Source organism: Hibiscus syriacus, unplaced genomic scaffold (assembly GCF_006381635.1).
Source record: "Hibiscus syriacus cultivar Baekdansim isolate YM2019G1 unplaced genomic scaffold, ASM638163v2 tig00110799_pilon, whole genome shotgun sequence".
NCBI classification, from domain to species: Eukaryota; Viridiplantae; Streptophyta; class Magnoliopsida; order Malvales; family Malvaceae; genus Hibiscus; species Hibiscus syriacus.
In genome coordinates, this window is record NW_024062868.1 from 118004 (window position 1) to 132789 (window position 14786).

Here is a 14786-nt window from a genome sequence, read left to right on the forward strand (position 1 = left end):
GAAACTAAAATCATCAGTATTATCCATCAAAAGTTGCCTTCAATGCACATTCAATCTTACAAATTATAGAACAAATCATTGTGAAAATTAAAAGAAAAAAATCAACTATATGTACTACAGGGTTTCTGCAACAAGAACATTAAATGCGAATAATTGGCATACACAAATGTCCTTCACATCCATGGAAGAAATTCAATGAACATTATTGACATTGATGGCTATTGGAGTATCCCTACACAACACTTTTGTAAACGCTGTACCCTATAAGATAGGCTGTTTTTTTCTGATCTCGAGACTCGAACATAAAATCTTATGTTAATCCGAACTTAAACGAACAAGTAGTTTATCACTTTATATTAATCAGAACTTAAACACTTTATGTTAACCAGAACTTAAACAAGTAATTTATCACTTTATGTATGCAACATATCATTATCACTAAAAAATCCAAAAGTTCAAATAGATCAATAAGGTTCAAGGGAGATTTATTCTGTAGGAACAAAATCCATCATCAAATGCTCACTATTATTATTGTCTAAGCTACTCAAATACCTCCTCCCCCCCCCCAGTGAATAAAGACTACAATAAACTAAGAACATCAAGAATTTGAAAGGATTTAACATTGCAAAGATACACCTACAAAGCTTTTTGGTTCCTCAGGTAATACAGCAGAATTAACCAACCGCATCAATCCTCCTTCAAAAACTGAAACTTTGTTTTTTTTCCACAACTACCTTGGATACAAGCAAGATAAAACAAACATAAAAAGAAAAAGGATTCAACCAAACGGCAACAATTACCACCAGCCATAGACAACTTGTGTGTACCTATCTTTAAGCCACCTAAAGCTCTTCCTCAAGGACCCTTTGACCTTACCTTCAACACTATACATCTTGTAGCTAGCAACCCTTTTCTTCCTTTGGAACTCAGGGTCAGCAGCAAAGCTCCATGATTTCGAAGAAGATGAACCAGAAGTGCTCTTCGCTTTCTTCAACTTCAAGTCCCTGTTGCTGTTTCCCATATTATTGTAGCTGTTAGCCGCCATCTGGGATTGTGCATAGGAAACACTATAGGACCTGAGCTCATAGGAACCTGGCCTTGGTGGTGGTGCCTCCTGGTAGGTTTCCAGCTGCATCATCCCACTACCATACGATCTTGATCTGCTGTAATCTTCCATCGAAGTTCGCTGGAAAACTAAGAAGAGAGAATTCTTTAACAAATTGGTGGTCTGGTGGAGGCGTCTGTTTTTGTAGTTGAGTTTTCTTTTGATCTTGTTGAAAGGTAAGGGAAGAAAAAAAGAATAGTTATAAACTGTGGGGTAGTAGCACAAAGAAATTTTAATTATGGCTTTAGTCCCTTCGTTGTGATGAAATTTAAGGACTAAAATCATAACTAGACCACTATAGGATGATCAAATATGATTATAATAATGGAAGTCGGTAGATAAAATGGCAATTTGACTTTGGAGACATGGGGAATGATTGTGGGTGGCGTGTATAACGGGAAATCATGGTGTTCAATGTTCTTTTCGTTTTGTTGTTAAATTATGTATTAAATATGGATCTGAAGTAATTTTATGGATTAGAAGTTGGAAATAAATTTCTTATTGGACTAACTTAACTAATCGATCACGTTGGCTTTGAAAAGTATTTGTCCCAATTTATACCCTTTGAAGCAGTCCAAATACTCAACTACATGCATTTATTTTTCCACTTTCCTTGCTCGTTGAATGCTTGAAATAGGAAATTATCCGTCACACAAATATTAAACGATCTCAGCGATAAAAAATTATTATTATTTTTTAATACATTGAGTTCAAATATAAAAAATATTAAAGATATAAACATTTAATATTTTAAAATAAATATTATTTTGTATTTACCCGCATCACATCCCTTCACATCTAAGGATGATACGGTCGGACTAAATCAAGTTAAATTTTAGATCAATCCGACTCCAAAGAAATATACTATTTCACTTGTTCTTGTTTCATTTGATCAAAGTATCATGGGACTTTTACATTTGTTTTCTACTTGACATTAAATATGGCCGATGAAATCACCGCGCTTCCTCAAGATATGGCAGATGAGGTAGCCCGAGATGCTTCCGTCGACGAACGAAGCCGAATTCAACAACCACGAGCCACCGCGCGTCAACCATCCGGCCTGTGTCTGATCATTTCCCTCTAGGCTGATCTTTCCTTCTTCCTGAACAAGTAAGTCGTGCAGGAAAGTCTTGATCGCCTCGACGCCTTCGTTTATCACTTCCGGAGGCGGAACGTCGAGAGGATTGTGGTTCCAGATTGAGTTTCGTTAGCTTGTCGAGACGGCCGAATGTGTAGGGGAGGGTCTGAATCTGGTTGTGGCTGAGATCAAGATCTTTAAGGTTGATCAATCCGCCGATCGTGTTTGGAAGTTGCGTCAAATTAGTGAAATTACTGCTCAAATTGAGGATCTCAAGATTCGTCAATCTCCCGATCTAATGGGGAAGGCCAGAAAGTTCATTCATGCGAGCATCGAGGAAACACAGGGCACTCATATCACCGACGGAAGCCGGCAGGGATCGGATCTTGTTCAAATGAATCGAAAGCCTCCGTAGATTGCCTATATCTGCCGAGATGAGTTGGTAAGCATGACAGGGAATTGAAGTCAGATCTAATTCTATCACGATCTGGATTCATGATGATGATGATCGAATTTCAGATAATGATAAAAAAACAATGTTTGATTTTAAGTTTTAACAATAGAATTAAAATTACCTGCAAAGACAAACGGTATCTGGTAATGCATTCATTTATTTCCAGAACGTCAAGATTTTCAAGTTACGAAGCATTCCAATCGGGTCCGCTAGTGATTCCAGAAGATTGAAGAAGATTAAGCTCTTCCAGTTTTTCTAATCTAGCGATCGACTCGGGAATAATCTGTTTGCTCAGAATAGGTGAGTCAGAAGAAAGGAAAGTTCATACAGAAAGAATGGAACATATACCTTAAGCTCATTAGAGGAAAGATTAAGCAAAAACAAGCTATTAATATTCCCAAACTCTGGCGGCAGAGATCGGAGCTACCATTCGGATAGATCTAATATTTCCGGTGGATTCTCTTCCGCTCACTGCAATATTCTAGCGAGCTCCGCATTAGCTTCATCGGAATTCTCCGCCACATCCTCGTAGATCTTAACCAACCTCTCTTCCGCTTCCTTGAGGAGTTTCGCGTACGCCTCGTGCATCCCATTCAATTGCAAAATCAAAAGTTGAGGACGTTCTCTGCCAAGAAGGCCCGCCACTCGAGCAGATCCACCTCGCCGGGTCGAGGACACAAGAACAATACCTCCAATGATGCGGCGAGGCCGGATTCGATTTCCGCGAGTTTGGATCGGGCCTTGTCGATAAACTCTTTGTAGGGTCGTGGGCCTAGGTTTTGGATAAAGGAAAGAGCTTTTGCCCCATCGGAGACCGCCTCTTTCATTGAGGCGATGACGTTGGGACGGGATAGGTGGGGCATTTGGCTCACGATTTGTGGCGGATTGACGGCGGAGGGTTTGCCGGAAGCGAGGTGGGAGATGACGTAAGAGAGGAGAGGGTAAGTACTCGGATCCGGATCCATTTTGAGGAAAATTCGGATTCCGACATAGGCTTTAAAAGTTGCAAAATGATGATGTCTTTATATTATATATTGAGAGTGGCGATTTTCATTGCTGGTGTTTAGACGTTCGGTTACATAACATTTGTGCGTTAATTATACTATAACGTGAAATAATTTATTTTTTTATTATTTTATAAAATCATTTTACCCTAAAATTTTAAAAATGGACCGTAACATAAAATTGAGTGTTTTCTTTACTCTTTATCATAAAGTCTTTCATATAATTACTTTGTTAATATACAATATGATTTTGTAAATTAAGTTATCTTAGTGGTTAAATGAATAATTATTGTTTTAAAAATTTACGAATTTGAACACCAACACTACATCAAGAGAATAATTCATTATCACATAATTAAAAGTATTTAGATCTATCCGAACTAAATGTTAACTTAATAAAAAGTACTCCATATGATTAAACTAAGGGTGTGTTTGTTTGCCGTAATTGGAATTACGAAATTGGTTTCCCCGAATTACCGTGTTTGTTTTACGTAATTCGTTTTTCGGAAAATATTTTCCCGTGTTTGTTTCACGTAATTAGTTTTCCGGAATGTAATTCATTTTCCTAGTAATAGAATTTCTTTTGTGTTTTCTGTAAAATGACTTACGGATTCATTTCCGTAAGTCATTTTTTCGAACTTTTCACTTCAAAGAATAAATATTCAAATAATTTTATTTTATGAATTTAATATTAATAAAATATTTAATATCATTTTCATCAAATATTATTTATTTATTAATTTTAATAATATAATATATATTTTAGTATTATATAAAATAATCAATTATATTATAAAATATAAGATATTATATTTTATTTTAATAATATATAAAAAAATTATATATTTAATAATGAATAATATTATTTATATATTTAAATAATATTTTAATAAATATATTTAAAATATACTAATTAATATTTTTAAAATATAATATAACACTATTACTTTAATAAATAATTTATAATATTTATACTATTTTATTTCACTAAAATATACAAAAATTATTATTTTTAATAATAAAAAAGTTTTATGATAAATAATATTATTTATTATATTTAATATTTGTAATAAATAATTTTTAAAAATCTCTTCAACTAGTAGAAAAAAGGTTTAAATAACATCTTTCAAACATCATAAAATGTTTTCCATATATTTTTCAGAAAAATGTAATTCATTTTACAGAAAATATTTTCCGGAAAACGTTTTCAAAAAATGTAATTCATTTTTCAGAATTCAAATTTCAGTAATTCTTTTTTCAGTAATTCAAATTCTAATAATTCATTTTTCGAAAAACTAATTACAACAAAAAGAACAGACCTTAAGAGTCAATTGCAGGTCCAATTACATATTAAATATAAATGGATAAGAGGAACTAAATGACGCCTCGTAAGTCGTAATAGCCAAGGTGGAAGGTTGAATGAGTTCCCCCCTCGAGTCTTTTGCATGTTTCTGTACCGTCTATAAATAAACACGTCTCCTTCCCTATTATTACACCGAGAGACAGAGAGATACGAGGAGTTTGGTCCAAAACCCTGACCCTATACTCATCATTTTATCGATTCTCGACCATCTTCAATGTCAGGTATTTCTGACCTGGCTATATAGTTAATCTTTACTGTCAAATATTGGTAACTGATCCTTACAAGTAGTTTTTGTTAAATAGTTGTTCAATGTTCCTTATGTAATTTTAAATGGCAATAGCTCCTTGAATGTAAAATGAAATGAATCTCTCCATCCCTCGTTCTCTTATTTTTTTTTTTACTTCAATCCGACAAATCTTTGCTTTTGGCTGTACTTATGTTGCTTGTAGTAATGTTGTTGTAGACTGTTATGGCACTAGCTTAAGGATATGTCAGATGGACCATGGAATGGACTAAAAAGCCTCCATTTTCTTCTCTAAAACTAAAATCTATCTACCTTATCTGTTCCCTTCTTGCTGTACTGTTTCTTATTTTATTGTTTTCCCGTTTGATAATGAATTCCAGATTGCTCTGATTATAGCCGCACATACTCGGTCTCGGATGATGACAGTGTGATTTTGCAATTGGAGGAGGAAGTATAAGCTTCGGATAGATTCGTGAAGTTTGAATCCACGACTGAAAGTTCATTGGAACTGCTGCGTATGGACTTAGTAAATGAACTAGAAGGCACGTGCACTCAAATGAAGAAAATGTTTGAGAAAATGCTATTGCAGGAGGAATTTAAGCTTCGAAAGAGATTGGCGCAGTTTGTGTTGGGAATGTTTCCAAACAAACGTAGTTTTAAAATTGACCTAAAATGTCAAGATCAAAACTATTAAAATTGCACCGCGGAAGAACCCGTTGAACTATTGAGTATTGAAATACAATGGAAAAATCCAATAAAGAAAAATAATGGAGAGAACACATTAAATTTACGAGGTTCAACGAAAATATCGTCTACTCCTCGGACACCATCAACGGATGATAACTTCACTATCGAACAAAATATTACAACAAATAGAATTCCTAAGAATTCCCAAAATATTATAAAATGGGAGAATGAAGAAAACAAATGGGAGAGAGAACTTATTAGGACGATTTCAAATGGAATTGTTTAGGCATATTTATAGTTGAACTTTAAGGACTAAACTTATAAATAATCTAATAGTTTAGGGACTAAAGATGAATTTTCCCATGTGCACAAGTCGGCTTGTAATTTTACAAGTCACATAACAATCTCCACCTTGACTTGAAAATTACAAGCCTACTCAACTTCTTCAACTCCCCAAATTTGATGAAAATATTCTTATGAAGTATCTCTAATTGCGCTCACAAGCGCCATACACCTGAAGTTGCTCAAACTTTAAGGATGATAATCAAGTTCAAACAATGATTGAACTTGATTATTGTTACCACCTTGGTCATCATATCTGCAATTTCTGTTGTCGCAATTTTCTGAAGTAGAATATTTCATTCTTCAAAGATCTCACGAACAAAGTGATACCTCACGCCGATATGCTTAATCCTTGAATGATAGACTTGTTTTTTTGCTAAGTGAATAGCGCTCTGACTATCACAATAGATTAATGTGACTTTGAACAACTCCCAAGCCTTCCATAAACCCGTTAAGCCAAATTGTTTCCTTCACAGCCTCTGAAACTGCCATTTATTCTGCCTCTATAGTAGAAAAAGCCACCGTAGATTGCAAAGTATACTTCCAACTTACTAAGGCTTTAGCAAGAGTAAAAAATACCCAGTAGTTGATCGACACTTATCCAAATCACTAGCATAGTCGGAATCAACATATATGACCACAAACTGACCAAGTGATCCATCCCGTTCAAAAACTAAACCAACATCCACGGTTTGTTGGAGATACCGTAGAATCCACTTCACAGCTTGTCAATGTCCTTTTCCAGGATCATGTATGTACCTGCTCACAACTCCAACTACTTGTGAAATATCAGGATGCGTATACACCATTGCATACATCAAGCTCCCAACTGCTAATGGTTTGTTGGAGATACGATTTGTTGGAACTTTTGCCAATGCATAAACGCTTCTTATGTTTTTCCGTTTAGGGAAATTTTAAACAAATTATAGAAAATTTTGTTTGGTCAAGGGAGATGATCCATGGGATATTTTAAGGGTAAATACATCAAATATTGTTCAATTTTAAGTGGTGCATCGTTAATATAATTGAACTTTTAATTGTTTCAATTATAGTAGTTCATTTTAATTTTAACTTCAATTATACTATTGAATCGTTCAAATTCAAACGACGGGATGCTGTAGACAAAACAATATCGCTTTATTATAGTTATTGATTCTCAAAATATGTCGTTTTTTGTATTGAATTTTAAGAGTGTATCGATTTTGTCACTAAACTTTTAATCGGTTCACTTTTAGACACTAAACTTTTTCGATAATTGCTGGTAGTGTACCGTCGTCATTCATCAGTTGTCATGTTTGACAAGGTCAATATCAAACTGCTTATAGTTCACTCATCTTTCTTCTCATATGATTGGTTTTCTACGGAACCCATTTAAAATTGACAAAAATAAAAAAAAATCCATCATTTTAGGCGTTAGTGAGCTTCCTCATATTTGATGGATTTGAGGTGTTTGTTCAGAAATCCTAACGGTGATAAACATTATTTCAAGAAGCGGAATAACATACCTTAAAACTAATATCATCGAGCGACAATCGAAGAAGATCAAAGTATTAGCATGTCAAATTTTTAGACGTATTTTCATTAATTTTGAATGTGTTTCATGAAAAACTATTTTGATGAGAAGAAAGATGAGTCAAATATGAATATTTTAATATTTTTGTCTTTCCGCGAATGGTGATCATTGAAAGGAGGTGCTTGGCTATCATCAGTGGCCTAAAATTTAATGCCTAAAATTGAGCATTTTTAAATTTTAGTGACAAAATTGATACATTGTTAAAGTTTGGTACCTAAAACGGATAATTTTGAGCAACAATTATCACGCCAACACGATGTCGTTTAGTTTACATCATCATAGTATTAGAAAGATTTGTCCATATCATTGTATCATTAAAATTTAACGTCCTAACACTATAATTGAAGTTAAAATTAAATTTTAGTTCTATAATCAAATCACTTTAAAGTTTAGTGGTATGAGGATATGCCACCTAAATTCGATATTTGGTATAGTTTATTTTTTAACTATAAATTTAGAGAAGGGGCGAATGGGACAAAAATCAAAATTTATTTCTAATAATTGAAGCAGTTCAAAGTTTAACTGATGAGGTTGATTCTTGATTGGACAGCCCTTGAGAAAGAACAGATTCTCATAAATCTCATATGCAGTACTGTTGAACTGCATTTGAGCTTCTCTTTTTCAGCTTGGACTTCCATCATTATTCATTACACACATGAAAACGATGGAATCAATAAAGGCAGCCTCGATGGACTCATGGCTGGGTCTCAGCCAGCAAGGGTCAACCCACAAATATACAAAGATAAACCCAATCTGCGGCTACAGCTACTTGTCGAAAGTGGCACAAATGATTCTTAAAAGATTGCGATATGAGGCTTATCATGCTTCTTCAATGAAGTTGAGCCTGGGGAAGGGATAGACCAGTGTTGGGTATATTTTGGGGATGTTGTGCAAGTAGCCCTTATGCTTATTTTTTCTTTCTTTCCAAAGCTGGTGGAGAGATGGAGAATATCAACATGTATGGGGAGCCGCCTCATCTTCCACTATTGAAAGGGAAGTTTGAGACCATAATTAAGAAATACCCACTTCCATAATGGGAAAAAAAGATTTATACTTCCTTCTCATATATGCCAATCCTACTTCATCATTATTAGCACAATAAATAACTATATTATAAATCTGATATGTTTTGACTCTAAATTTTATCAAAATTCAGTCTACTTGTAGTGATTAGTGTTTTTTTTAGATTTACGATAATATATATATATATATATAGAGAGAGAGAGAGTCGGGATACGTTTACTATGTAAACTAATAAATTTTACATTAATTATAGTCATTAAATTTAAATATTAATATTTAGATTTAATTAAATTTATAACTCAATGAATATATTTTAACTTACCGTAAAACTATTTCTCTTTTTACTCTAATATCAAATCCTAAACCTTAAATCCTAAAATTCTAAACTCTAAAAATCATATCTTAAACCTTAAAATCTAAATCTTAAATTCTAACCTTAAAAAATATTATTTTACTTTGAGTTAAATAAATATTTGTTTATGAGTTATAAATTTTAAATAAATTTAAGCCATTTATTTGTTTAAATCGTTATAAATTAGTGTAAATATATATATATATATATATATATATATATATATATATATGATTGTGACGATGATTAAGGTAGGCTGGATGCATGATTTGGGAAATAAAAAATTAAAAGAAAGAAAGGTGAAATGGTAGGGGTACTTTACGCAAGTATCAAATCAATGCTAAACAGTAATGGAGATTGAACAAGGGAATGTAGCACATTTGAAGGAGTGGCTGGGGAGTTTTACATCATTCTTTAGGGTTTAATTAACAAGAAAAAGCATATATACTTTACAAGCTTTGCGTTTCCATTCGTTCATACGAGGCTGTGTCGAGCATGCATTGGTTGAAGCTTACTTTTCCCAAAGGCAAAGTGCAGTTTCCAGATCTTACCACCGTTGGACATGGGAAGAGCAGATTCATTTCATCAGACCAATTGGAAAGAGATAGGGTTGAGCCAATGGGAGACAGGAGAATGGGATTAGATAATTTAGAATCAGTGGGTGCAATTGGTAAAGAACAAAGAGAACAATTTGGATGAATGCAGGTGTGAGGTCTGGGGATGATCAGAAGAGATAATCATAATCTTGTACACTTCTTTATCTGCAATGTCTGCAAAATGGAATTAAAATATTTGGAAGTGACCAATGAGATAAACCCACATTTTATTGCCAATCATGATGGAGACCACTCTCTTTTCCTTCTATATAAACCTCCCTATACTCCTCCAGTACTTCCCACACCAAAACAAAACAACTAGAGATGTTTCACACTACTCTCATATTCAAACGTTTCTGGGTATTTTCGTATCTGTGTATATATATATATATACACATATATATAACTCTCTTTCCCAGCTTCAACAAGCTATTTTGGTGCTATGGAAAAAAATGGGGTTTTAGGGTAAGGGAGATGACAGAAGAGAGTGAGCACTCAGGGTATTTTCTTGCATGCTTCCATGCTTGAAGCTTTGAGTGCTCACTCTCTATCTGTCATCCACTTTTATCTTTTTCTCTATTTTTTATTTGTAATTTTATTCTGGCGTGAACCTGTATGTAATGATTTTTGTGTTAATTAGTTTGCATGGATTCATCGCAGAATATACCCAAAATAGTTTGTACCAACTCTAAAAGGTTGATATATAGTTCTTACCACTCAGCGTATACCAAAGAACAGTTTATTAAGACACAATTATTTGATTACACATATGACATATAGTGTCTCATTGACTACATATAAACCAGACGTAACTAACGTGAGTCACAGAAGGGAGTACGAAGCTAGCTAGGTTCTATATCTCTATAATATACCTCTTTCTCTTAGGACCCTAAGGATGCAAATGTAAAGTTAAAAAATGATCAAAACTGTTAAAGACTACACCAAACTACTTCATAAGTCTACCATTAATCCATTCTAGGGTTTTTTTTTTTAATGCTTTTAGCTTCTGTCAAAATCTAAAATTCATTTTAAGTTCTATTACTTAAGAACTGTAAAGTTATTCTTTTACCATCCCAAGAGACTTATGCTTTAGCCTTTAGTCTATAGGCATCCATCTTAACATAATAATGTTATCATTTGTATTTTTATCATTATAAGAACTGTAAAATACTATTACTTTAAATCAGTTTAAAGTTTGTCATTTGGATGTATTGTTAGATATATATATTTATTATTAGACAAAGTTAAATATATGATAAATAATTATTCTTGTTCAATATTATTATTTTCTAATACTAATTTGTTTGTTCATAAAAACAATTATGTCTCGTTTACCGATGCGAAAGAAGACACATATCGTTACAATTTTTATTACAACTGCAAATGATGGAAATTTTGTTTCAATGCATAGTTATTTCACTTATTCTTAGAAAATATTAAAAGACCTAAAGTAAGTTATGCACATGAAGGACTTCATAGCTAATATTAGATCACTAATAATTATTCTTGTTCAATATTATTATTTTCTAATACTAATTTGTTTGTTCATAAAAACAATTATGTCTCGTTTACCGATGCGAAAGAAGACACATATCGTTACAATTTTTATTTTACAACTGCAAATGATGGAAATTTTGTTTCAAATGCATATAGTTATTTCACTTATTCTTAGAAAATATAAAAGACCTAAAGTAAGTTATGCACATGAAGGACTTCATAGACATAATATTAGATCACTCAATTTACATAAAATTGTATTTGAAAGTGATAGACAAAGTGTTTATAATTGTCGAATGGATAGGAGAGCATTTCTCAAATTGTGTCACCTATTACAAAGTCAAGGTGGGTTAAAAGAGAGTCGGTATATGTCTATAGAAGAAATGGTTATTATTTTCCTTCATATTATATCCCACCATGTTAAGAATAGAGTTTTAAAACGTCAACTAGTCAGGTCTGATGAAACAATTAGTAGAGTTCTTCATACAGTGTTAGCCTCGGTTTTGAGATTGCATCCAATTCTTTTTAGAAAACTAGAATCGATACAAGAGAATTCAACGGACGATAGATATAAATGGTTTAAGGTATTGTATCATAATTTTTAAATCATATATAAATTAATTAATAAAATCTAATACATAAATGGATACTAATAATATAATTTAAATTTATTTTATGAATATAGGGATGCTTGGGTGCTTTAGATGGAACGTATATTAAGGTTAATGTTGTTTCAATCGATAAAACTTAGGTACAAAACAATAAAAAAATGAAATTGCAACTAATGTACTTGGTGTTTGCACACACCAAACATGCAATTCATTTATGTTTTACCTGGGTGGGAAGGTTCTGCAATTGATGGTAGAGTAGTAAGAGATATCATTAGTAGAAAAAATGGTTTAAATGCTTAATTAATGAATATATAAATAAAATAAAGTAAAAGTTTTACAAGTTTTGTATATTGATACGCGTTTTAAATTAAAATGATATAGGGTGTTATTACTTATGTGATGTTGGATACACGAATGGAGAAGGAATTCTTGTACCATATAGAGGTCAAAGATACCACTTGAATGATTGGAGACAAGGACACCAACCTACCACCCTCAAGCATATTTCAACATGAAACATCCTCAAGCTAGGAATTGCATTGAGAGATACTTTGGCATATTGAAAGCGAGATGGAAAATTTTAAGGGAAAAATCATTTTACCCAGTGAAGACACAATGTCGGCTCATTTCTGCTTGTTGTCATCTCCATAATTTTAATAGATGTGAGATGTCAATTGACCCTAGTGAATCTGACTATATTGAAGATATTAGCAATGTTGTTGAGGTTAATGAGATATAAATTATTAGACATTGTGAGGCAAGCACTGCTTGGACTGAGTGGAGAGACAAATTAACACAAGATATGTTTATTAGGTGATTAGCGTCATTTAATTTAGGATAGATTATATTTTATGTTATGTATGGACTGTCACCTTGTATTTTATCTAGTGTTAGTAGTCGTTAATCTCATGAACTTGATTTCTTTATATTTTATGTCATTAACTTTATTAAATTTTATGCATATATCTTCTTTAAAATTTAATCACTTCTGTTACTAACATTCATAACATAATATATTATTACGTTTAATTTAATTTATGTTACTACTTAAAATTATTTTTATGATTGTTATTTATAATGATGACATGTTTTGTGCTACGTTATATATTTATATTTCAACATCAAATATAGATTCTCAAAGAGGAAAAAAACAAACAGTTTAAAAAATGAAGTCTGTAGTTACTAAAAGGATGTGGACTAAACAAGAAGACATTGCACTTGTTGAATGCTTACACATTTTGGTAAAAGACCTACATTGGAAAACTAACAATGAAACTTTCAAATCATGTTATCTATCTCATCTTGAAAAAATGTTAGAAATATCAAGCTTCCTACATCAGAAATTAGGGGCAATCCACATATTGAATCTAGAATGAAGTTACTAAAAAGACAATACAATGCTTTATCGAAAATGCTTAATATTGGAAGTGGATTTGGTTGGAATGAAGAAGAAAAATGTTTGATTGTACCAAAAGAAGTGTTTGATGATTGGGTTAGAGTAAGTATTTTAATTAAATATGTGTGGTCTTTGTTATCTACATATATAATTATAAAATTCTGTAATTTAATATTTTATTATTGTTTAACATAGTCATCCAACTGCTGCTGGATTGAGAAACAAACAATTTCCATTTCTTGATGACTTTTTCAAATATTTGGAAAAGAAAGAGCAACATGAACAACAACTGAGACAACAACTGATGCAGTAGAAGATCTTGATGTAGAAGACAATACATTTATAGATGCATTTGTTGAAGAAGATAGAGTAAGAGATTCTGAATCAATAGAGGATGTTGGTGCTTCAACTTGCCAAACATATGCTACTACTGCATCTACCCCTGTAATGAAAAAAGTAGCTGGTAAAAAAGGTCTCGAAGTGATGATGGATTATCCAATCTTGTAGAGGAGATAAGTAACTTCGGTATTGCATATTGAGAAATTGCTCAAGAAATTAAGGACATTACTACATTATTCAAAAAAGAGACAGAAGAATGATCGAAGAATGTCGATTTTCACATAAATCATGAAAATTGAAGGCCTCTCCAATGATGTAATACTTACTGCAGGAGAGTATATTAGGAAAGATGCACACAAGGTAGATTTCTTTTTTTCTTTGCCAAAAGAATTCAAAAAAGATTATGCGATTAAGCAATTACTTGAATGCCATACCTATTGACCATCCTTGTGATTTTGGTCCTTCTATAGATGTTGCATTTGATGGTTAGTGCTGTACTTATTTTTGTTTTGTAAGCTGAACAAAGAATGTAAGGTTATAAATTATATAGAGAACAAAATTTATGTAACATGCTATTTTGTTTCCAAACATGCTGTGTTGAGATTTGTTTTGTTATCAACAACAATAGTGAACTCTGTAAAGTTGAATTAAAAATGAATTTGACAATTTTAAAATTTAATATCAATCAAGACAACATAAGATATTGATATATTTTTTGAATAACTAATTTGTAAACAAATAAATAAAAAAGGGAAAGAAGATAAAAAAAATCTAATAAAGAATTATGGTAAATGAATTTAAATTTTATAAAAAAAATACAAATTTTTTGAATTTACATTTTATAAAAAGATATATAAATTAAAAAAAAAAATAATTATATTTTTTATGAATTTTTATATAAATATTATTTGAATATTCAGAATTCAACTTGTTAAAAACCAAATATATAATAAGATCAATTTGATAAAATATACATTCCATAATCTTTTATTACTTTAACCAAACATTGTAATCTTACATTCCTGCCAAATAAACCAAACACAGTAATGTAACATTCTCAGTAATATATCATGTAATATTATACTCCAGTAATGATATTCTCAGATGTAATACTACATTCCA

The 14786-nt window shown here is 32.0% G+C and overlaps 2 protein-coding genes and 1 pseudogene across 2 annotated transcripts in view; 1 reads left to right on the forward strand and 2 right to left on the reverse strand.

Annotated features, from left to right (window-relative positions):
* Positions 1 to 460: 460 nt before the first annotated feature.
* On the reverse strand, positions 461 to 1291 carry LOC120141405. The gene is made up of 2 exons (XM_039156289.1): positions 584 to 1291; positions 461 to 552 (listed from the first exon to the last, which is right to left on the reverse strand). Exon 1 carries the CDS (start codon positions 1175 to 1177, stop codon positions 797 to 799), a length of 381 nt encoding a protein of 126 aa, XP_039012220.1. The 5' UTR covers positions 1178 to 1291; the 3' UTR covers positions 461 to 552; positions 584 to 796.
* Positions 1292 to 1954: 663 nt separating this feature from the next.
* On the reverse strand, positions 1955 to 3609 carry LOC120141408 (annotated as a pseudogene).
* A 5433-nt stretch (positions 3610 to 9042) lies between these two features.
* Positions 9043 to 14786, forward strand: part of LOC120141401 (serine/threonine-protein kinase tricornered-like) — a 31264-nt gene continuing 25520 nt past the window's right edge. Inside the window, exon 1 of the mRNA XM_039156286.1 lies at positions 9043 to 9077. The gene's annotated coding sequence lies outside the window, so the exon portion shown is untranslated. The remainder of the gene's footprint in view (positions 9078 to 14786) is intronic.

What these genes read in the sequence shown, in the direction of transcription:
- LOC120141405 (XM_039156289.1), bottom strand. Translation starts at nt 1,177, where the DNA reads ATGGAAGATTACAGCAGATCAAGATCGTATGGTAGTGGGATGATGCAG.